This window comes from Macaca thibetana, chromosome 4 (genome assembly GCF_024542745.1).
Source record: "Macaca thibetana thibetana isolate TM-01 chromosome 4, ASM2454274v1, whole genome shotgun sequence".
Classification (NCBI taxonomy): domain Eukaryota; kingdom Metazoa; phylum Chordata; class Mammalia; order Primates; family Cercopithecidae; genus Macaca; species Macaca thibetana.
The window spans coordinates 11,172,839-11,197,175 of record NC_065581.1 but is presented as its reverse complement, the minus strand read 5'-3'; the positions used below and the strand labels follow the sequence as shown (position 1 = coordinate 11,197,175).

The 24,337-nt window shown below is 43.1% G+C and overlaps 1 protein-coding gene across 3 annotated transcripts in view; it reads left to right on the top strand.

The window, feature by feature from the left end:
- The window catches only part of NEDD9 (neural precursor cell expressed, developmentally down-regulated 9), a 123,594-nt gene extending 102,312 nt beyond the window's left edge, over positions 1 to 21,282 (top strand). For all 3 annotated transcript variants that reach the window (XM_050789577.1, XM_050789578.1, XM_050789576.1), the window contains 5 exons: positions 11,987 to 12,088; positions 13,227 to 13,328; positions 14,500 to 15,741; positions 16,597 to 16,686; positions 18,922 to 21,282. In XM_050789577.1, coding sequence (XP_050645534.1) covers positions 11,987 to 12,088; positions 13,227 to 13,328; positions 14,500 to 15,741; positions 16,597 to 16,686; positions 18,922 to 19,431 — 2,046 coding nt within the window. In that variant the 3' untranslated portion in view covers positions 19,432 to 21,282. The remainder of the gene's footprint in view (positions 1 to 11,986; positions 12,089 to 13,226; positions 13,329 to 14,499; positions 15,742 to 16,596; positions 16,687 to 18,921) is intronic.
- Positions 21,283 to 24,337: the final 3,055 nt, after the last annotated feature.

The window sequence follows — 24,337 nt, the reverse complement described above, 5'->3', positions numbered from 1 at the left end:
TCCCAAAGTGCTGGGACTACAGACATGAGCCACCGCACCCGGCCTGGTTGTACAAATCTTTAAAAAAAGACTTGCTTGAATACATCATGCAAAATGCAGAACTAGAAACGGTCAGCAATCAAAAGCACTTCATTCTAACTAACTGTGCCTTAAACGTTGTCAAGATAACTTCTAGAGAGACGTGCTGCTCCTGTTTAAAGTGTGTCAGTGCCACTCACATAGGACAATGTGTGTTCCTCAAAAGTCGGATGTAGGCCGGGCGCGGTGGCGCATGCCTGTAATTCCAGCACTTTGGAAGGCCGAGGTGGGTGGATCACCCGCAGTCAGGAGTTCGCAACCAGCCTGACCAATATCATGAAACCCCGTCTCCACTAAATACAAAAAAATTAGCCGGGCATGGTGGTGCATGCCTGTTAATCCAAGTTACTTGGGAAGCTGAGACAGGAGAATCTCTTGTACCTGGGAGGCAGAGGTTGCAGTGAGCTGAGATCACGCCATTGCACTCCAGCCTGGGCAGCAAGAGCAAAACTCCTTCTCAAAAAAAAAAAAAAAAAAAAAAGTAGGATGTAACTCCAGTAACATTTGAAGAGTACCAAGGAGTCCTCTCTTTAAAGGGATTCCATAGTATATCAGTTTTTTGAAGCAAAGAAGCCTTTAGCAATGCCACAATCACCTCTGATTTATTTGATTAATTTTTGTAATACTTGGTTTTCTTAAAGCATGGCACACTTAAACCAGTTATTTATTGGATGAGTTTTTGTTTTCAAAGTCACCACCAATTGAATGTGCAGCCTTCACTGGTGTCATTACCCCATGCTTCCATCTCATTTTGCAAGATAGTTTTAGAACCAAAGTGGGAGTGACCCCAAGGCAGCTTGAACCTTGGCTCCATATCAGGGATCCTAGAGAGGTACTGCCACCTGATCCTCTCCACAGCCTCGTGAGGTGCACCTCACAGCGTTCACTGTTCAGAGGAGGGAACTGAGGTCTGAGAAGGAAATTCACTTGCTGAAGTTAACTTGCTGCCTCCAGTGAGAGGATTGATATTTGAGCCCACGTCTGTCTGACTCCAATGCTAATGATTTTTACATCCCGGCTGAAGGATGATGTTGCCAGGCCCTTAAAGAAGAAGGCGTATTTGGACACCTCATTAGCAATTTGGGTGCTAAATCATACCCTGTTGGCAGGATGAATTAAAGTTGCTGCCCAGGGCTCCCACCTCAGGTCCAGGGAGTAGCCTCAATGCTGAGGGAATCCGAATTAAGGAGCATGGAAGTTCCTCCCACCCAGCTGTAGTGGGCAGCTTCAGAGTGGGCTGATCCAGGAGTCCCGAGCAGGTCACTAGGGTGATGTCTAGACTCCAGTACCACTGAGAACGTTGCTATGTTGGCTTTCTCTGCCACATGGAAAGACTATCTTTTTTCTTTTTTTTTCTTTTTTCTTCTTTTTGAGACAGAGCCTCGCTCTGTTGCCCAGGCTGGAGTGCAGTGGCACAATCTCGGCTCACCACAACCTCCACCTCCTGGGTTCAAGTGATTCTCTTGCCTTAGCCTCCCGAGTAGCTGGGACTATGGATGTGCACCACCATGCCTGGCTAATTTTTGTATTTTTATTAGAGATGAAGTTTCACCACGTTGGCCAGGCTGGTCTCGAACTCCTGACCTCGTGATCTACCCACGTCGGCCTCTCAAAGTGCTGGGATTATAGGCGTGAGCCACCACGCCTGGCCTAAGACTGTCTTTCCAAATGACTTCAAATTCCTCCAAATGGGTAACTTCATTTAACCAGGTGGGGGCACCTCCCAAAACACAAGTTACCCAGTTTTCAAGTTGTGGCTGTCATATAAGGAAGTAACTTTTTTAAAGAGAATTTACTTGTGAAATTAGGAAAGTAGTAGATTTCTGGAAAATGTCTAACATGTATTGCTAGTGTAGGCCGCAGGGCATTGAGAAAGGTGTACCGCTGCACTGCTGGCCCAGCTAACCAACGGTCTCCTCCACTTCTCTGTCATTAATAGCCTGAGTAACTAACTCCACTTGAGTTCCCTCAACTGTGAAATGGCAAGTGACGCTCGATTATCTCTAATGATCTTTGCTAAAATTTTATGATGCAGATATCTTTATCTGATTCTTTCTCAGAATCACTTTAACAGTTTAATAAAAATGGCCTGACATCAAGAGTCTTTTTTTTTTTTAAAGAAAAGATACTCAAGCATTGATTATAAATTTCAACTTGACCCTTAAGTTTTTGCAGATTTTCCCCACTCTTCCTTTAGGATCCAGCCCACCATCCCATCCAGAACCACAGTGCACTTTGGAAGACAGAGCTGTGTCAAAAGACAGCAGGAGCAGGCAGGGACACAAGGAGGCAGGGGCTGGAGTGTGCTGAGCCAGTGAGAATCAGTCTTCGACAGACCCAGGTCTTGTACCCAGAAAAACTTCCAGAGTTCCCCACTAAGGAGCACCCTCATCCCTGTTTTGTTACCAAGAGCTAAGAAAGCACTTCATCCTGGAACTCATTGTTTTCTGCCCATTTTCCCCTATTTAATCCTATTGGATTTTGCAGAAGACATTTTAGGCCTGGTGTCTCTGGACACGACAACCACCTTCAGAGCAGGCACCGAGTTCTGCCTCGTGAGTGGTTGGCCTCATCAGCTACTGCCTCTCTTCTTCCAGCGAAACCATGAGAGTTCTCCTATTTAGGAGGAAATGATACCAATCGGCATTTGGATCCCAAAATTCTCATCTCTCACCTCCTCTCCGTAGTCCCATTCCCCTTAGGGCAGTCTGTGGGCATCTCTCTAAAATCCATTTCCCAGTGTAGATGTAGTGCTCAGTGTCCTGTTGAATTTATTTGGACATCAGAAGAGCCAAAATACCTGTGCTTTTTTATAGTTTTCATTCAAAGAACGTTTCAGTCCATGAGACAGAAAAAAAAAAAATGGCTTTGCTGTATCCAGCTTGTCACAGGCTTGTATTTGGCATTGTTCTGAGAAAGACCTCAACCACTTGTGAAACCCAGACGTCATTTCCCGTCGTGTTCTTTCATGTTAAATGCTCCTAGCTGCTCACTGGTGCTTGGTCACTCTATAACTAAATATTGCTTTAGCACTTGCTACACAAAGAGCTTCCTGAAAGCAGCAGGGGAGACATGCTAGGGGCTTAACAATCGGGGCACTGTTTCCATTGAGCGGGTTTGCTGCCCAATGCTGTGTCAAATGAAAGTGACCCAAGAGCGCCACTGCTCCACTTCTGAGCGTCCAGTTGTGACTGTTTCCTCGCTGGGGAAAGAAGCTGGCTGTGATTTAGATGTGGCTAGCAAAAGGTTTGCTTCTGGCATAAAATCAGGCATCAGAACGACTTCGAAAGAAAGTAAATCACCTCCCCAAAATACATGGGAAAAAAACTTCATGAGCACAAGGGAAGCATTTGGAAAGGTTAACCACGGACACAGCTTACGAGGGTATATTTTTAAGGCCAGACTCAGTTTTCATTATATTGTTGCTATGCAAGTAAATAAATGAGCTCACTGCTACACCCAAGCTGGGCAGAACAAATTTACAGAGAATTAATAAACCCAGGGTAGGCAACATGTGGCTTTTCCTCTGGTCGTAGAGAAGCAACTAGTACTCTTGGATTTGAAACAGGCAAACCTCTGTAGCTTTAGTTTCTGAAAACTGGATCCCAGTTCTTATGGGCAGGCAGTGATAATGGTAATGTTTCTTTTCCTCGGGTTTTCTTTAAAGGGAAGGGATCAAATAGTTCATTTAAGACAAAGAGGTTATTATAAAGTCTAATAAATACTGTGGTAGCTCTGTTAATGCTTTTCAAGGGCATTTAAGTGAAAGAAGTCCTTTCCAACAGGCAGTTTTGGAAAGCTAAACACTCTTGTTAATTCATGAAACACAAAGAGAGATAATATAAATAAATCAGGGGCTGGGGAGGAATTAGAGATAGACAGGAAGCAGTCAAATTTTACTTCGCACATATGCCAAGAAAAGTGCAAATACATGGCTGTTAATCAGTAAAACATACTTTTAAATTCAGAGAATCATAGGTACTATGAATGGTGAGGTTATAAATCTGTAATCATTATGGCACATGGACACTTTTTAACTTCTCACCAATTACCCATTGTTATTTCCTGAGCACCTCCTGGGTTACCTAGCTCCTCACTAGGCCTTAGGGAAGGACACAGAAGCTGATTCCACACATTACTGCTCTACTAAATTCATGGGTAAACTCCACTGGCCAATAATCAAGGCATTATCTATATTGGAGGCAAACAATTGCACAATTCAGGCCATTTGTAATGCTGCTTTGAATTGTAGAGACTTAGAGAATCATGGGACATAGACTCTAGAACAGGTCTGTGTCCCATCATTCTCTTAGAAGAAAACCTTTCAAGTACTATTTCTTATTGTTTTTTAAAATCTTGTTAAAATGACAAAATTTATATATTTTTATAATTTTTAAATTTTTGATGCATACAAAGATAGATACAGATAGATAGATAATGTAGAAGTATAAATAATATTAAGTCACTAGAGCATGATCAACTAGCGAAGTTACCCAGTCTTCTCTCCATCCCATCTCTCTGTCTCTCATCCACTCCACCCAATTCTTCCTTTCAAAGAGTAGGATTTTTCTGCTTCATTTTTTTACTGCTTTGTTCTTACTTAGGGTTGCTGGAAGCACATGGAAGGAGGGAAATAGTTAAAACAAGGCAGTGTTGGGAGGGGAGCGATGAGAAGTCATGATAAGTAGGTGGATGACCCACAGGGCTGGCATCAGAAGGAAACATAGCAAAACATGGTGGATATGAGGATTGCTGTGGGGAGAAGGATTGGCCTTTGTGAGTGACAGCCATCTGCTCCCTTCCCACTTCCCTTAGTGCTCCATTGAGCTAGCAGCACGTAGCTGAGAAGTTGAAGTTCTCCTGACCACATGGCCTTTGCTGCCACTGCTCTGCCCCATCCCAGGCACCTAGCCAGCTCTGCATTAAGGAGGTGAAGTGGATGCCCAAGGAAAGAAGTGCCCCCAAGGAGACTTGCTGAGACCTTGAACAAGTGACACAATGTGAGCAGAAGTTGTCTTGATAGAAAATGCTTTGTTTCTAGGCATTCCAGAGAGATGGGCAAGTGTCCTACTTCTTGGCAAGATCCTCTAAACAAACCCAGCTTGTGAACCTCCCCTGAAAAGATCTCATCTGATGAGCATTTTAATAAAGTGTCCTGAGTTTGGAGCCTTGCCATCTTTCTCTTGGATAAATATCTTTATCTCCTAGACTTGGAAAAACACATTTTCTCCTAGGGTTTCCCATTGGTGCGTCTTGAGCTGCTCTGGTGATAACCGTAATAATGCCAATACTGATATGAACAGCAGAAAACAGTAACCCAAAGAACTCTACAGATGATCATCAAGGACCACTGTTTCTTACCCATTTGCTGCTTCGGTTTGAAATTCTCACGGCCTCTTACCTCTCACTTTGAGCACTATACATTCCTAAAGATTAATTTCTTTCTATCTGACTTAAATTTAGGAATGATTAAAACATGATTAATGTTTTCTCCCATGATTTGATCATAAAACATTTTGAAAGGAAACAGCCTTGAGATCTGTGATTACTAAGACATACATAACATTCTTATCGCATTAGAAAGCAAGAATGGACTGTTGCTTGTCTTGTTCCTCTTGTCTTGTCCCCTGAATTCCTGTTCATCTTTGATTGTATGTGGGACATCGCATTTTTAATACATTTGTAGAAATAATGTGAAGCCTATAAAGACGTTTTCTGCCTCCAGAGAGAATTTTCTTTCCTTCTGCCAGCCTCATAGGCAAGCATCCATCTGATTCCATGCTTTGAGATGTTCTGGCAACCCTGATGTCTTCAGCCTGTGCAAGGGTGGGTTTACTTCCACTTAATCCTTATTTTGGATACGGTCCTTAGGGTTCCAACCCAAAGTCGGAGGTGGTTTGGGGTCCCTACTTTGGTGAGCCCTTTCTAGTTCAATGTTCCCCCTTACCCAAAGCAGCTGTAGAAAACCCAACACAGTCTCCCGGGCACCTGTTTCAGATCAGCAAAAAATAGCACATGCCCCCAAGGAAAAGCAATCTAACCTCTATTAATTCTTCTCCCAAAGTTTGACCTAGTTATTATCCTTTAACTCTTGACACTATTAAGGAGATCTTTTCTAGCTCTTCTTCATTTTTCTAAATTGTCTTCAGCAAGATGGTTAATTCAATTACCTAGTTCATGATTTCTGGAAGTCAAAGTCGAAAGGTAAAATCTATATAGCCTAGGTGACAATTACAATAACAACAGCTAAGGCTTATTATGGCTTTATGCCAGGTACTTTATGTACCTGATCTCATTTAATACTCATATAGCCTGTGAGGGAAGTATAATTTCTATTTTACTTATGAGAAAATAGGCTTAGAATGGAACCTTGGTTCTCATAGCTTGCGAGTGGTAGAACCGGGATTTAGATCCAGCTCTGCCTGAGTCCAGCTTCTGTTTGTCAGTCACTTCCCTCTTCAGACCTAATTCTTCCAATAAGCAACAGAAAAAGACCCAGTGGGGCCATGGCCTCTGGCACACAGCTTCTCATGAACGAGCCTATCACACATCCCCAGAACTAAAGCAAGCGTATGTTCCTTCTGATGTCAAGGTAAAAAGCAGGGTTTGTTTTGGTTTTTCTTTTCCAAAACACTCCCCCACATGTTTCTAGCTTGTGGTTAAGAAGAACCCAGGTGTTCATGTCACATACGAGCTCAACTGGGGAAAAGGAAACCATCCAGCAGCCCTCCTTGCCCTCCAATAGTGGCTTCACCCAATCTGAGGTGCATTCTTCTACAGTTTCTGATTTCTCAACTTCACCTAACATTCCCTTGCCTTCTTGGCTCCCTCTCTTGCCCAATACTACCATGCATGGCTGATAGGGCACCGTTCTGCCCCGTATCCCATGGGTTCTACTTAACCCAGAGCTGGCTTACCCGGAAACCAAGCTTATTCTATATTGGCAGACCTCACGCCATCTTGCTTAAAAGCCTTCAGTTTTCCTTTGGTTGATTAATGTATCACTCAATAGAGTTATGCAAGATCTACTGGGCTGGACACTGTACTAGGCCCTGTGGTTTATATTTAAATGAAGAAGGAATGATCTTTGACTTTAAAATGCTGGAAGAAGAGATGAGATGCATCGAGACCGTCAAACCACAAGTGATTAAGTGCCATTAGAGATGTGTGGATCACTGGCTCAGGGAGTTCCAAGGACAGAGACATATTATCTGTTTGAGAAGGGCTTGATAGGGGGAAAAACATTCAGCCAGGCCTTGAAAATCAATTCAAGTTTGAATATGAGGAAAGAAAGAAGAGCGTCTCAGACAAGGACACGGCATGGATGAAGACACGGAGGTGTGGGCGTGCAGGGCATCTGTGGAAATGGACAGCTGAGTTCTCGCCGAGGAAGGGAGTTGGTGCAGAGCATGGGGACCCTGCCTTCAGAGGATTTCCAAGAGGAAGGAGGGCAAAAATACACAGATGAAGGCAAAGACTGGCAGCCCAGAGGCCAAAGACATGTTTAGTTTGGCCAAGACACTGTTTTTAAAATTTAAGCCAATTTTGAAAACCAGGTTTCACATAAAATTCCAAATTTCTGGCTTCTCCTGAAAACATGAAAGATCTGGCAACACAAGGCACAATGACTTCCTCCTTTCGGTAGCAGGGGGTTCTGTCTCCCCAGCACCCAAGCCTGGCTTGTTTCTTCCCTACACCCTACTTGCTCAGTCCTCGAGCATCTGACTATAGGACCCTTGCTCTGCTATAGGTACCAGCTCAGGGAACACAGATGCAGAAACATCAGAAAGAACCCTAAGGGCCTCTCATCCAGCTTGCTGACTGTCATCATGTTGGTTCTCAGACCTCCCTATCCCTCTCTGCTACCCAAACACAGACCCTCTTCTTTAAAATTTCAGCATGCATGGCTTTCAAAACTATGAGGCATGAAAGTGTCAAAAGCATCTCCAAAAACTCATGCCGCCAGGATCTGAGACTCAAAACAGTGTGGATCAAACACCATCAAAGTGTGGGGCGGTGCAATCCGAGTTTGTTTTCTTGTTTTTACGTAAGCAGATTAATTAGAAAACTAACATAACGCCAGTCTTTGGGCTTTTGATCCTACCCTGCCGGGATCCAGACTTGGAGATGTATTAAATGGATTCTTCTTTTTCTAAATGTCTGCAATCTGCCCTTCTTGACTTCATAGCTCTTCTCAAAGTCTCTGTCTTGGACCCTCCTGTTAGTTACGGAGAATGGCATACTAATATCTGAGAAAGGTTGAATTCCTCCTAGGGACAGAAAATCCACATACGGAAAGTGCAAATCCTGTGCCGAGTAATCACTAAAATAGTTGCAGTAGCTTTGGGTCATAGAGCCCCAGGAGACCTCACAATTTAGACCCCTTCCTGGCAACACTAATGAATTAAGAGGTCAGTTTGGTAATTCCAAAGGCTAAGCCTTTGTAACTATAAATAAATACATAGAATGAAAGGAATGTAGGAAAAAAAAAAAAAAAGCAAACAGAGGGGGAAAGGAAATGAAAACCTGACTTGATTTCATTGAGAAAATTAGTTTAAAAATGCCCTTTGTGTAGCAATTCCTTTAATGCCTCACCGAACAAATGCCTAGGAGAATTCTTCCAAACTTGAGGTCCCCTTAACCAGACCTTGGCGTGCCTCTTAGACTGAAGTTCGGCAGTTCTGGGAGGGGCAATGAGGAGAGATCGTAGGAAGGTTTTTGTGTACTTATGTCAAGCAGCAAGAAAAAGCCTTAATGAACCACAAAACTGGAGACTTTGTAAGGTACAGCTCAGTCAGCACTTTTCCTCTGAGGAGAGAACACACAATTGGCATGAAAGTGACCCAAGCAACAGGTCGAGGCAGAGAATGTCCAAAAGTAGAATACTTCCAGCTCCCTGATCTTCCATACGTCACAATGCGGATTGCTGCACTGGACTTGTCTGACCAGATGCAAAATGCTGGTCCCATTTAAATGCCATTTGTGGACCAACGTGAATTAGATGGTAATGTCAGGAAGGCTGGAGGGGGGCAGGGGCTGCTGTATCTAGTTGGCTTTTTCCCCCCTGTGGTTTTCACCATCTGTTTCTTTGAATGCATAAACAAGGAAAATGACTGGTTTGGAATGCAGAGTTTTAAAAAACCAGATGACCACAGGCATCCTCTAAATGAGAAAGAGAGAGCAAGTTGGGGTTCTGTGACATTTGTCAGGAAGTGAAATGTTAAATACCGGGAAGCATTGGCGCTCTCTGCCAGGGAAGATCCACAAAGGCAAGGAAACACTTTGGCGGTGACCCTGCCTTCCTTTTCTGAGGTCGTGCTATGTGTTTATATGTCACGTAGTGCTATTTTCAGACACCAATGCCACCCACTCTAGCTCCCAGCCCCCTTCTGGGTTTTTTGTTTGTTTGTTTGTTTTGTTTTGTTTTGAGACAGTCTCTCTCTGTCGCCCAGGCTGGAGTGCGGTGGCGCAATCTTGGCTTACTGCAAGCTCCACCTCCCAGGTTCATGCCATTCTCCTGCCTCAGCCTCCCCTACAGGCGCCCGCCACCACGCCCGGGTAATGTTGTGTATTTTTAGTAGAGACGGGGTTTCACCGTGTTAGCCAGGATGGTCTCAATCTCCTGACCTTGTGATCCATGCGCCTTGGCCTCCCAAAGTGCTGGGATTACAGGTGTGAGCCAGCATACCTGGCCTGTTTGTTTGTTTGTTTATTGAGATGGAGTTTCACTCTTTTTGCACAGATCTGGAGTGCAGTGGCACAATCTCAGCTCACTGCAACCTCCGCCTCTTGGATTCAAGTGATTCTCCTGCCTCAGCCTCCCAAAGTGATAGGATTACAGGCATGAGCCACTGCACCCGACATGCCCCCTTCTGTTTTTTAAACGAAAGAGGAACACTTAAGTTGGACTTCAGCATAACCAGCCTTGGTTTTCCATTAGCATTATTGCTAAGTTGGCAACGTTGGATAAAATCCACTCTTGGAAACTTTTAAGCTGAACAAAAGCTGCACTATGAGCAGGTGCTATGATAAAGCCAAAACAGTCCTCTAAGTAGAGGGGCTGGTGAAATAGACTAAGGGGAGATCTTCATTTCTCTCCTGGACAATAGTGAGTATAAAAAAAACAATCATATAAGGGCATTAGGAACACAGTGTGTTTTTCTTTAGCAAAGGGCATCCTGCTTTAAAAAGGAAAGTTTGCTATGCACAATACAGTGGCCACTCTATAAAGTGGTTCTGTATGCTCCATGAGGTCCATGCCAACAGACCTCAAAGCAATAGGTTCCTTTTTTAAACCCAAGACAGTGGAGAGACTTAATGGAAATTTTGAGTGCATACTAATCTCCTTTACCTTCGCTGCAAGAAATAATCAGTCGTAAGCACTAGGGATTTAAAGCCAAATTGAACTCAGGCATTTTTAGAGCCCCTGGGGAGAAGGGCATTGGTGCATTTGGCTGAGTTCCACCCATTTCAGCATAAGACGGACGTGGAGCATTTTTCACATAGTTTTGTAGGCAGCCTGACGCCAGAGTTTTCACTTCAGAGAAAGGATAACAAGTTGATGGTTTCTTAGGGAACAACCAACTCTTCCTAATTTGCAATGTCTGGTCTCCTCAAAAATGTCGTGGGCAATGCTTGACATGGGCACTGTTAATGACCTGACGGGTGGGGGTTAGGCATAAACAAGACCCTGCGCATTTAGAAGCCCTTGGAGGATTACATATGTTTCCAAATGAGTTAAGTTCAAATAATTTTTTGCTGGTGCTTAGCACACCAATGAAATATGTAGATATGAAAAACAGGAGGCTGTTAGGTAAGATTCATTTTACTGGCACTGGTTCCAGATGCCAGCATCGTGATGAACGCTATTTGACTTCTGACATCCCTTGACGTAGGTACTGTTGGGGATGTTTTCTTTCCTGGTGGAAATGGGAAAATGATTAGAGACCAGAGGTCAGGCGATCTGAACTCTGTTCCCGGTGCCTCCCTGGCTCAGTATTTTGTTTGTTTGATAAGTTAGATCGAAAGCTCCCAGAGGTTTCTAAGGATAGCACAGTTGGAGCACTGGCTTTGTAAAAGTACTCTGGTGAGCTGTGGAATTACAGTTATAATCATCATCATAATGTCCAATGAAGAGGCATACTGAGGAAGGCATGAGAGGAATTTTAAGTGGCTGAACTCTATTTGCATTATTCATTTTACAAATCATTTCAGAACCCTAAAGCAAATTTCAGTATGCAGTACTTTACATGCAAAATGCTCCTGTAGGACTTTCATAAGTTACACGCAAGTATCCCTTAAAGTATATTTTAGAAATATGCTTACAGTGCATCAACTCTATCTGATGAACTCTGAGATGATCACAAGGAAGGGTGACAGAGATATTTTAGGGATATGTTTCTCATTGGGATTCAAGAGGGATTTAAAATTTTACTAACCTGGGCCAGACGCAGTGGCTCACGCCTATAATCCCTGCACTTTGGGAGGCCAAGGTCGGCAGATCACCTGAGGTCAGGAGTTCGAGACCAGCCTGATCAACATGGTGAAACCCCGTCTCTACTAAAAAACAAAAAAATTAGCTGGGCGTGTTGGCGCGCACCTGTAATCTCAACTACTCAGGAGACTGAAGCAGGAAAATCACTTGAACCAGGGAGGCAGAGGTTGCAGTGAGCTGAGATCGTGCCACTGCACTCTAGCCTGGGCAGCAAGAGCAAAATTCCATCTCAAAAAAAAAAAAAAAGTTTACTGACCTGGTGTCCACTTGTCTCCTTCCTGTTGTGTCTTCTTTCTTCAGTTTCTTTCTATCTTTTTATGAGGGAGAGTTGAGGGATGAGTACTTGGTTAGCAGGCAAGGAGATTCAATGACTCAGGCTTGGAAATTTATATCTTTGTGCCTTCTCTCCCACAGGTGATAACCCCCGTAAGGACAGGCCATGGCTACGTATACGAGTACCCATCCCGATACCAAAAGGACGTCTACGATATCCCTCCTTCCCATACCACTCAAGGGGTGCGTACCAGAACAAGGTCACAAGAGGAGAAGAGCTTCTAAGGGTAGTGTTCCTTCAGGGCTGTAGAGAAAATGGAGTTCACAAATTATGTATTAATATACGTCATATAAAGCTTTATTTAGGTTGTCTATCCAGTAGCCACTTTAGCCAATGCTATTTAAATTATGTTTTCTGGATTTGCTTTATCAGGAAATCCTAGTATTTCACCCAAGAGAGCTTATGTTCTACAATTTTACTTCAGAAAGTAGAATTTTTTTTTTAAGACAAAATCTTACTTTGTTGCTCAGGCTGGAGTGCAGTGGCTCGATCTCAGCTCACTGCAACCTCTGTCACCCAGCCTCAAGCAACTCTCCTGCCTCTGCCTCAGCTTCCCGAGTAGCTGGGACTACAGGTGCACACACCACCATAGCTGACTAATTTTTGTATTTTTGTAGAGACAGGGTTTCACCATGTTGGCCAGGCTGGTTTTGAACTCCTGACCGCAAGTGTTCTGCCCACCTCAGCCTTCCAAAGTGCTGGGATTACAGGCGTGAGCCACCGCGCCCAGCCGGAAAGTAGAAAATTTAAACTACACTTTAAAGTACAGGCAGTGTAGATATTTCACATAAGATCATCTTTTTTTTTTTTTTCTTGTTTTGTTTTGTTTTGAGACAGAATCTCGTTCTGTCACCGGGCTGGAGTACAGTGGCACGATCTTGGCTCACTGCAACCTCCACCTCCCGGGTTCAAGCGATTCTCCTGTCTCAGCCTCCCGAGTAGGTGGGACTATAGGTGCGCGTGCCACCACACCCAGCTAATTTTTGTATTTTTAGTAGAGATGGGGTTTTACCATGTTGGCCAGGATGGTCTCGATCTCTTGACCTCGTGATCTGCCCCCCTCAGCCTCCCAAAGTGCTGGGATTACAGGTGTGAGCCACCGCGCCTGGCCAAAATCATTTTTATATTCAGTCTAAGTTAAAAACCACAAAATGTATAAAGAAAAAAAAAAGGTAATCAATTTGTTATAACATGGAGCACTGCTAAAGATCAAGCTTGTACACAACCTGGTAAATAAATCCGTAATTAAGCGCTTAGGAGCATAAAAAATGACAAGTATAAGACATTTCCATTGTGGGTAACTCATGGGTTTCTCTCCAGGTATACGACATCCCTCCCTCATCAGTGAAAGGCCCTGTGTTTTCAGTTCCAGTGGGAGAGATAAAACCTCAAGGGGTGTATGACATCCCGCCTACAAAAGGGGTAAGTGAGTGACTACAAAGCAGCAAAAAGGAGTGTGAGTGTGTGTGCGTCTGTGTGTCGAGGGGCATGGGGTCGGGAGGAGGGTGGGTAAGTAGTTTATTGGAATAAAACAAGAAAGGCAAACCCAAAAGGGGAAAATGTAGTCTTGGTGAGAGTAAAGGAATGAAGCAAAAAAGGAAAGGCTCATTAAAGATAGCTCTAGGGATTTCATATTGAGGAGCCGCAACTAAAAAACATTGGGAGGCCAATAAGGAGAACCCTTTGGCAGGGAAGATAATTAGTTTGGCAAGTACTAATATATATTTGTAGAGGGTTTGTTTTGTTTTGTTATGTTTTGTTTGAGACAGGGTGTCGCTCTGTCACCCAGGCTGGAGTGCAGTGGTGCAATCACAGCTCATTGCAACCTTGACTTCCCAGGCTCAAGCAATCCTCCCACCTCAGTCTCCCAAGTAGCTGCCTCTTACCTCAGCGTCCCAAGTAGCTGTGACCTCAGGTGCATGCCACCATGCCTGGCTAATTTTATTTTTTTGTGGAGACAGCATCTCCCTATGCTGCCCAGGCTGTTTTTTGAACACATGGGCTTAAGTGATCCTATTACCTTGGCCTCCCAAAGTGCTGGGACTACAGGCGTGAGCCACCACGCCTGGCCTGTAGAGGGTTTGACAGTTTTCTCAGTCTGTATGTTTGGGTGAACTCGTTTGACTCACTCTGTTACCCTCTGGGGTATGCCTGCACAGAGCACGGTAATCCCTACTTTACAGACAAGGGGACTGTGTTTCAGACACCTATGCAGCTCATTCAGCATCACACAGCTGGTGTAATAACCGAAGAGACCAGGGGAGACCTCCGGTCTTACTCTGCTGCTCGGCACAGATCAGCAGAGAAAGGATACCCAGGAAGTGGTCAGAAATGTAGGACTGGAACACAGGGGTGAGCAATTTAACCAGCAGGGTTGCACATGCAAGTCTACACCAAGAACATGTGGGTGGAGACACTAGTCAAAGGACAAGGGAAGTGGCAGCAGAATAGTGGGGAACCTTGGAAGTGCCTAACATGGGGGGCGGGGGAAGGCGACCGAAAAAGTGCCAGCAAATAGGACTGAGCACATGGGACCGCATGCTCCCACGAGCCAACGCAATAAATAGCATTTCGCTTTCTACTCGCTTTTCAGGTATATGCCATTCCACCCTCTGCTTGCCGGGATGAAGCAGGGCTTAGGGAAAAGGACTATGACTTCCCCCCTCCCATGAGACAAGTTGGAAGGGCAGACCTCAGACCTGAGGGGGTTTATGACATTCCCCCAACCAGCGCCAAGCCAGCAGGAAAGGACCTTCATGTAAAATACAACTGTGACATTCCAGGAGCTGCAGAACCCGTAGCTCGACGGCACCAGAGCCTGTCCCCGAATCACCCACCCCCGCAACTGGGACAGTCAGTGGGCTCTCACAACGACGCATATGATGTCCCCCGAGGCGTTCAGTTTCTTGAGCCACCAGCAGAAACCAGTGAGAAAGCAAACCCCCAAGAAAGGGATGGTGTTTATGATGTCCCTCTGCATAACCCGCCGGATGCTAAAGGCTCTCGGGACTTGGTGGATGGGATCAACCGATTGTCTTTCTCCAGTACAGGCAGCACCCGGAGTAACATGTCCACGTCGTCCACTTCCTCCAAGGAGTCCTCACTGTCAGCCTCCCCAGCTCAGGACAAAAGGCTCTTACTGGATCCAGACACAGCTATCGAGAGACTTCAGCGGCTTCAGCAGGCCCTGGAGATGGGTGTCTCCAGCCTAATGGCACTGGTCACCACCGACTGGCGGTGTTACGGATATATGGAAAGACACATCAATGAGATACGCACAGCGGTGGACAAGGTGGAGCTGTTCCTGAAGGAGTACCTCCACTTTGTTAAGGGAGCTGTTGCAAATGCTGCCTGCCTCCCGGAACTCGTCCTCCACAACAAGATGAAGCGGGAGCTGCAGCGAGTCGAAGATTCCCACCAGATTCTGAGTCAAACCAGCCACGACTTAAATGAGTGCAGCTGGTCCCTGAATATCTTGGCCATCAACAAGCCCCAGAACAAGTGTGACGATCTGGACCGGTTTGTGATGGTGGCAAAGACGGTGCCCGATGACGCCAAGCAGCTCACCACAACCATCAACACCAACGCAGAGGCCCTCTTCAGACCCGGCCCTGGCAGCTTGCATCTGAAGAACGGGCCGGAGAGCATCATGAACTCAACGGAGTACCCACACAGTGGCTCCCAGGGGCAGCTGCTGCATCCTGGTGACCACAAGGCCCAGGCCCACAACAAGGCACTGCCCCCAGGCCTGAGCAAGGAGCAGGCCCCTGACTGTAGCAGCAGTGATGGTTCTGAGAGGAGCTGGATGGATGACTACGATTATGTCCACCTACAGGTAAAACAGCCGAACTCATAAAACACCTATGCTCACTCACATGCAGGGAGCCTGAGACAGATGCCTGTAAGGATGTCGGGTTGGACTACCAAAGGAGAGCACACGATTAATGTTAATCCACATGGTTCACAAATTGGAGGGAGTGTTGTAGAGTAGGAAGAACGCTGGACTGAGAGTCCTGAGTACTCACTCAGCTCTAGCCCTTTCTCTGACATTTACTGTGTGACCAACTTATTCAACCTCCTTGGGCCTTAATTTCCTCATTTGCAAAATGAATGGTGTAAGGGGCTGGATTAGATCCCATTGATACCTCAGGTAAGAGGAGACTCACCAAGTAGGATAATAGGCCCTCTAATGATATTACCAACTGAGCCTCACCTGGTGCTGAGGGAGGGAGTGGAGAGACAGGATGGAGGCATTGAACATTCACCTTACTCATTGTCTGACTCTGCACAGTGGGAAATACAGCCTTGGAGCAGAAATCTATAGATGATTTGAGGGAACTGGAAGTGAGAGGTGGACCACATTTAGACCTGCGTTTGGGGGTTTACGGGTTCACATATAATCTATGAGAAAAGAACTCAGAGAAGTAGTACATTTATATAGGAGATTTTAAGGGAATCATGAGTAGCTCTCTGAAAACTGTAAGGTGCCCCAGAAAGCTGGCACCCTATATGGCAATGGGCTTTATTTTTCTGCCACCCCTGTCTAGGGTTCACAGTGCCTCACTGAGCATTTGAGATGTTGCCAAGTCAGTGGAAAATAAAGAGTATTTACTCATCTGTCAATGAAATTGTTAGCATAAGTGAATCACAGTGATGACATAATAATGTTCTTTATGTTGAAAATTAACAGGGTAAGGAGGAGTTCGAGAGGCAACAGAAAGAGCTATTGGAAAAAGAGAATATCATGAAACAAAACAAGATGCAGCTGGAACATCATCAGGTAAGTTCAATCAGAGCAAAAGCTGCTTGGTGTTGGAAAGATTTCCCACCTAGTACTAAGGAGAGTTGTAACTTCAAGAGATTATGATTTCGATTCTTCCAGCTCACTGGCAAGAATCAGCTCTAAAGCATGGAATGGGGTTTAAAAGCAAAGAGAAGGTTTATGACCTTGCTAGTTCATCTGGGTGTACCTGGGTTACATCTAAACAGCAATTTTTTAAAGGCTAAACCTGCGTATCTAACATATGAGGACTACTTGGGTTAAGGCATTTGGTCTCAAGAAACAAGACCCATTCAAGCTAGCCTAAGCAAGCAAGTTTACAGTAAAGTCATAGGAGGGGAATTCAGTAACAGAAAATGAAGATATAGCCAGGTCTGGTGAGGACTAGAACTGTACATTCTCTCTCCTTCTTGTACTTCCTTTGCTTTTTTCCTATAAATCTGTTCACCCTCCCCTATTTTCTGGTTTTCTCTGCTTATCTACTCATTTGGCTCCCCTGTAACTTTGCAGAACCCATAAATGGCCACTCAGAACTTCTATAGATGGCTTCTCATCTCAGCTTCCCCTTCTGATGGTTAGCTCCCTTCTCTTGTTCATCAGATTCCTAAGGAAGAGTCTGATTGGGCCATTTTGATTGGGCCATTTCTCTCTCTCTCTCTCTCTCTCTCTCTCTCTCTCTCTCTCTCTCTGTGCGTGTGTGTCTCTACCTCTCTCTCGCCAACAACACAAGCCTATGCTTTGGCTGGCCTTGGTCCAATCTAAGGGTACGAGAGCAGAATTCAATGTTTTCAACATATATCCAGGCCCATCTACTGAGGACTTTGGGCAGGGCATGTTCACTCAAAAGTTGGGTATGAGTAGGGCAGATAATGATGAGTATTGGTAGGACAAGGGCATAAAAATAAAGAGAGATGGATTGAGGATTTATTTGCAAGCCTTTCAAGATGAAATGAAGTGAAATGGCATGTAATGACATTAAATAGCATGCTGTATTTAGGAAATCTGAGTTCTAATCATTTCTGGCCAACCAACTATGTCAAGTGAGGTAACCTCCCCAAGCTTCAGTTACTACTCTCTAAAATGGGAAAGTACCCCTTGCCCATCTAATGGTATGACACATTGATGAACATATTTGCATAAAGCCTAAGATATATAAAATATAATCCATTATGATTAAATATCTTGGAATATCACCTTGTACCTGTTTGTTTGCCTTGGCATCTGGCAAGGTAAGATTGCAGGGCTTTGGGGAACTTGTTGAAACCATAGCAATCCCTAAGAAGAAAATGGATTCTAGAAAAGTAAAGCTGGCTATGCATTTCTCAGAGAAGCTGGGTGAGGTGATCACTGCTCCAGCTCATCTCTACCTCCAGGTAGGAGATTAACTGAGTCCTAAGCTCAGGTCACAGATAGTCCTTACCTGCAGAAGAGAGGTCTCTCCTGAGTCTTAGTGGAATCCCCAGAAATTATTATATTGCAATTTAAATAATACACCATTTGGGAGCAATGAGGAAGGAAGGAAGAAAGCCAGCACCTGATGCATCTGACTCTGGGTGAGACCCCCTTGTTTTAACAGCTCTGGGGGACTAAATATTATGATGCACAATTCCCATTCAGACTTCTTCAGAAATTTTTTTTCCTTAAGTGCTCATATATTTATATGCATTAATCTTCCTGTAGCGCTGGATCATAACATGTCTATCAATCTTGACAGAAAGAGTAGGATAAACAGAAAGGGGTCATGAATGGCCATTTCATCTGAGCATCCTGAGATAGTCGAGGCTTTCTCCGAGAAGGAGCAAACTGTCAGGGACTTACCTGACAAGGAGGTCACTACATATGGTTTTCCCTTGCCACCACTCAACATTAATAAACATTTACATAGAGCCTATTACATACCAAACTATTCTAAGCACTTTGTAAACGTTAACTATTTTACCCCCATAAAGGTATGGGTAACAGGGCTGCGGTTTAAACCCTATGCTGCCTTCTAGCCAGAGGTTACAAGAGACCAGTGGTCCAATCATAAAAGGTCTAAGCTTGAGGATCATCTTTCCCAACGTGTACATTTTACAGTTTAGGAAAGCAGGGCAGCTTGACCCAGGTTGCAAAGCTCACATGCATCTAACAGTTATTAGGGACTAAAATCCCTGTCTTTTAACTCCAAGCCCTGGTTAATTTCCATTGCAACACATTCCCTTGCTCTAATGAGATCTACTTTCGCCTTCCTTGCAGCTGAGCCAGTTCCAGCTGTTGGAACAAGAGATTACAAAGCCCGTGGAGAATGACATCTCGAAGTGGAAGCCCTCTCAGAGCCTACCCACCACAAACGGCGGCGTGAGTGCGCAGGATCGACAGTTGCTGTGCTTCTACTATGACCAATGTGAGACCCATTTCATTTCCCTTCTCAACGCCATTGACGCGCTCTTCAGTTGTGTCAGCTCAGCCCAGCCCCCGCGAATCTTCGTGGCACACAGCAAGTTTGTCATCCTTAGTGCACACAAACTGGTGTTCATTGGAGACACACTGACACGGCAGGTGACTGCCCAGGACATTCGCAACAAAGTCATGAACTCCAGCAACCAGCTCTGCGAGCAGCTCAAGACTATAGTCATGGCGACCAAGATGGCCGCCCTCCATTACCCGAGTACCACGGCCCTGCAGGAAATGGTGCACCAAGTGACAGACCTTTCTAGAAATGCCCAGCTGTTCAAGCGCTCTTTGCTGGAGATGGCAACGTTCTGAGAAGAAAAAAAGAAGAAGGGGACTGCGTTAATGGTTACTAAGGAAAACTGGAAATACTATCTGGTTTTTGTAAATTATCTATTTTTGTAGATATTTTATATGAAAATGGAATATTTTAACATTTTAAGGGTTAGACAACTTTCAGAAATTCAGGGAGCTGGAGAGGGAAATCTTTTTTTCCCCCGAGTGGTTCTTATGTATACATAGAAGTATCTAAGACATAAACTGTACAGAGACTTGTCCACGTGCTTTTGTATGCCTGTGTATTCATGTTTGTTTGTAGATGTTTGTCTGATGCATTTCATTAAAAAAAAAAAAAATGAATTAAGAAGCACCTTAGTAAGCACCTTCTAATGCTGCATTTTTTTGTTGTTGTTAAAAACATACCAGCCGGTTATAATATTGTTCTCCATGTCCTTGTGATTCTGAGCCTGGCACTCCCAAATCTGAGAAGTATAGTATATTTGCAAATGTTCACCTTCCAAATCATGAGACATAGCACGACTTATTCTTGTTTTGAAAACTCTTTTCAAAATTGATCATCTTAAACACATGATGGCCAAGTGCCCAAAAGCCCTTTTGCAGAGCAAATTTCAGAATATGTATGTGAATCCAAGCTCTGACAGTTCAGGTGCTGGAGGGAGGAGAGACCTGCGTGTTTAGAGGCCAGGACCACAGTTAGGATTGGATTGTTTCAATACTGAGAGACAGCTACAATAAAAGGAGGGCAATTGCCTCCCTGGGGCTGTTCGATCTTCTGCATTTGTGAGTGATTCAGTCATGAGGTTTTCCAAAAGATGTTTTTAGAGTTGTAAAAACCATATTTGCAGCAAGGATTCACAAAGGCGTATCAGACTATGATTGTTCACCAAAACAGGGGAATGCTTTGATCCGCCAGTTACAAGTAGAGGCCTTTCTGACTCTTAATATTCACTTTGGTGCTACTACCCCCATTACCTGAGGGAAACTGGCCAGGTCCTTGATCATGGAACTACAGAGCTACCAGGATGTATCCTGCTTTCTAAGGGAATTTATTGCTGTCTTGCACCGTCTTTAAAACTCACATATGCAGACCTGACACTCAAGAGTGGCTAGCCACACAGCGTCCATCTAATTTTTACAATTTCCTGTGGCCGATGTGTATAACCCCTACCACTATCTCACAGGTAGTCACAGTATCCATTCTATAGTCTGTCTCCTCACACCTGTTAGTATTGACATAGCACAAACACCACAAGCCATCATGTTCTTCATGGGGCAAGCGAAATACTTCTACCCCATGGGTAAACGTATTTACATATTACCAAGAGAAAAAGCACATTATCTATGATCTTTTGGTCCAATTCTTATTTAGCATTTTTATTCCAGCCTATTTGGAAACATGTTTTTAATTGCAATATATGCCTGACTGAATTAAGCTTGCTTGTTTTAAACAACCAAATCATTGGAACAGAAAAGGATTTAAAAAACAAGAATGCATCTCAGAGTGATTAAAAAAAAATCAGTGGAAATAAATGATCATAGAAGGTGCTTTTCAAAACCACTGCTATTACAATTCTCAAAGTCCTACTCTGCCAAAAGAAGACTAAAAGTCATAAGTTACATGACAAGGAAATGTTTATGTGGGAAGAGGGTTGCTGAAAATCAACAACACTTGAAGTTTAAAGTGCGTCTTTGTAGATTTCATTGTATAATGTGTATTTCTTAGAAGATGGCTGACTTGATTGATCTATGCTAAGTAGAGACATTTCACATTTTTAAAACCAAAATGTTCAATCTGTATTACTCTTTGCCATCTTGTATGTAGAGGCTATTTTTAAAACATTAAATTTTTAGATCTCTGTTTTCATAGCCACTGGGTTTTCTTTTTCATACTCCTCTGTCACAGAATTAAATATTGGCTTACTTTGGTACTCCTCATATAAAAAGTTAAATTACGATTATTTTAGCAATGCTATAGGTCTGGATTTTTTTAGGAAAATTGAGGGTTTTTTTTTTTTTTGTATATGTGTCACTTCCAAGTGTATTTGCATTCAAAGAAAATTCTGGAACCTGTGAACACTATCTAATTCAAATATCTGGAACAAGGCTTGTGTTCCCCCAAAAAACCCACACATTCAGTAACATGTAGGATGATTTGTTTTCATAATATGGGTGCTACCAGTCATGTGGTTTTTAGAATCAAAGAAAAAAAATTTTTTTTTTTTTGAGACGGAGTCTCGCTCTGTCGCCCAGGCTGGAGTGCAGTGGCCGGATCTCAGCTCACTGCAAGCTCCGCCTCCTGGGTTTACGCCATTCTCCTGCCTCAGCCTCCCGAGTAGCTGGGACTACAAGCGCCCGCCACCTCGCCCGGCTAGTTTTTTGTATTTTTTAGTAGAGACGGGGTTTCACCGTGTCAGCCAGGATGGTCTTGATCTCCTGACCTCGTGATCCGCTCGTCTTGGCCTCCCAAAGTGCTGGGATTACAGGCTTGAGCCACCGTGCCCGGCCATAAGAAAATTTTTCTATTTATTTTGGAATAGTCATAAAGAAATAATTTAAAGCAAACTGTATTTAATGAAAACAAGAGATTTGTAACCATGTAATTATCATTTTTAATGGTTGCTCACTCTTTCATTCAGGTATCCCACTGAGATTTACAGACAATTTATTTAAATGTATCATGTACCATTTTGCCCACACATATAAGCATTAACTTATTTTTGACAAAATGTCAAGGCACTTCAATAAGGGAATGAAAGTCTTCTGAAAAAAAAATGGTGCTGGAACAACTAGATCTATGAAATAAAATGAATACGTGCCTTACGTTCTACCCAAAAATTTAACCCAAATGGGTCACAGACCTAAATGTAAAACTTAAAACTCCTAGAAGAAAACATAGGAGAAAATCTTTGTTATCTTAAGTAGACAAAAGTTCCATATTTGAAACACTTTAAAAACTTAACTCAGAAAAAAAAATGATATATTGGACTCCGTCAGAATTTAAAACTTTTATTCTTCTGAGGATACCATTAAAAAACCAAAAGTCAAGCCAGAGAATGGAAGAAAATACATCACATCTATCAGCCAAGGACTTATATCAGACTTAGGAGACAAAAAACTAAATTTTTTTAACACGGCAAAAATTTGGAGAAGAAACTTCATAAAAGAAGACATATGTAGGTAAATGGAAAAAGTAAATAAACACCACACCAAATAGAATCACTAAAATTAAAAAGACTAATGATACCCCGTGTTGGTGCAAGAAAGGGGAGCAAACGTAGCTCTTGTACATTACTGGTGAGAATGTTAAATGATACAAACACTATGGAAAACAGATTGGCAATTTCCTGAAAAGTTATATCTATGTCTACCCTATGACCTAACAATTTCTCTTCTAGGTATTTACCCCAAAGAAATAAAAGCATATGTCCATACAAAGACTTACATAAAAATATTTATAGCAGCACTATTTGTAATAGCAAAAGCTAGAAAGAACCCAAATGTTTGTTCATCTATGTGAATGAATAAAATCACTGTGGTATATCCACACAATGGAATAGTACACAGAAATCAAAAGGAAAAATATTGCAACAAATAGCCAACATGAATGAACTTCAAAATCATTATGATACAAAAAAGAAACAAGACAAAAAGAATACATATGCTATGTTTCCATTTATACAAAATTTTACAAAATTCAAACTAATCTATAGGGACAAAAAGTACATAAGTGCTTGTCTAGAGAGAAATGGTGGAAGGAATGGATTCCAAAGGAGTCCATGGAAACTTGGGAATGAAAGCAATGTCCACCGTCTTGATTGTGGTGATGGTTTCACAGGTGTATGCATACCAAACCTCTTCAGATTGTACACTTTAAATATGTGTAGTTTATTCTTCATTAATTTTTTCAAAGTAAATGGCCTAGGCACTCCCATTAAGAGATTCTCAGCCTGGATTTTAAAATGCAAGACCAAATATATGCTATTTAAAAGATGCTCGCTTTAAATAAAAATACACAGATAAATTAAAAACAAGGGGCTAGAAAGAGATGTACTATGCACATTCTAATTTTTTTTCTTAAAAAGTCAGAGCAGCTATATTATTAACAGACAAAGTAGAATTCAGAACAAGGGCAAAGAGAGGCATTTCATGATAAAGGGATCAATTCATAAAAAAGACAAAACAAACATTCCTAAATGTGTGTGTACCAATCACAAAGTCTCAAAATACATGAAGCAGAAACTGATATAACTGAAAGGACAAATAGAAAATCTATAATGATAGGTAGAGATTTCAACACTCATCCCTCAGTAATTAATAGAACAAGCAAACAAAACAAAACAAAACCAGTAATAATTGGTAAGAATGGAACCCTCCTCCATTGCTGGTAGGAGTGTAAAATGGTACAATCATTTTAGAAAATGGTTTAGTAACCTCTAATAAAGTTAAACATATGCTTTCAACATAACCCAGCAATCCCAATCATAGGTAATATCGGAAGAACCCACTCCCGATGTTTAACGTGGGTTCTTTTCTATTTCCCAAGTGTCTCGGCTGGGTTGAGAAATAAAGGGAAAGAGCACGAGAGAGAAATTTAAAGCTGGGTGTCCGGGGGAGACATCACATATCGGCAGGATCCGTGATGTTCCCCAAGCTGTAAAACCAGCAAGTTTTTATTAGCGATTTTCAAAAGGGGAGGGAGTGCACGAATAGGGTGTGCGTCACAGAGATCACACACTTCACAAGGTAATAAAATATCACAAAGCAAAGGAGGCAGGGCGAGACACAGGACCACCAGATGAGACAAAATTAAAATTGCTAATGAAGTTTCGGGCACACATTGTCATTGATAACATCTTATCAGGAAACAGTGTTTGAGAGCAGGTAATCTGTCTGACCACAGTTTATTAGGTGGGAATTTTCC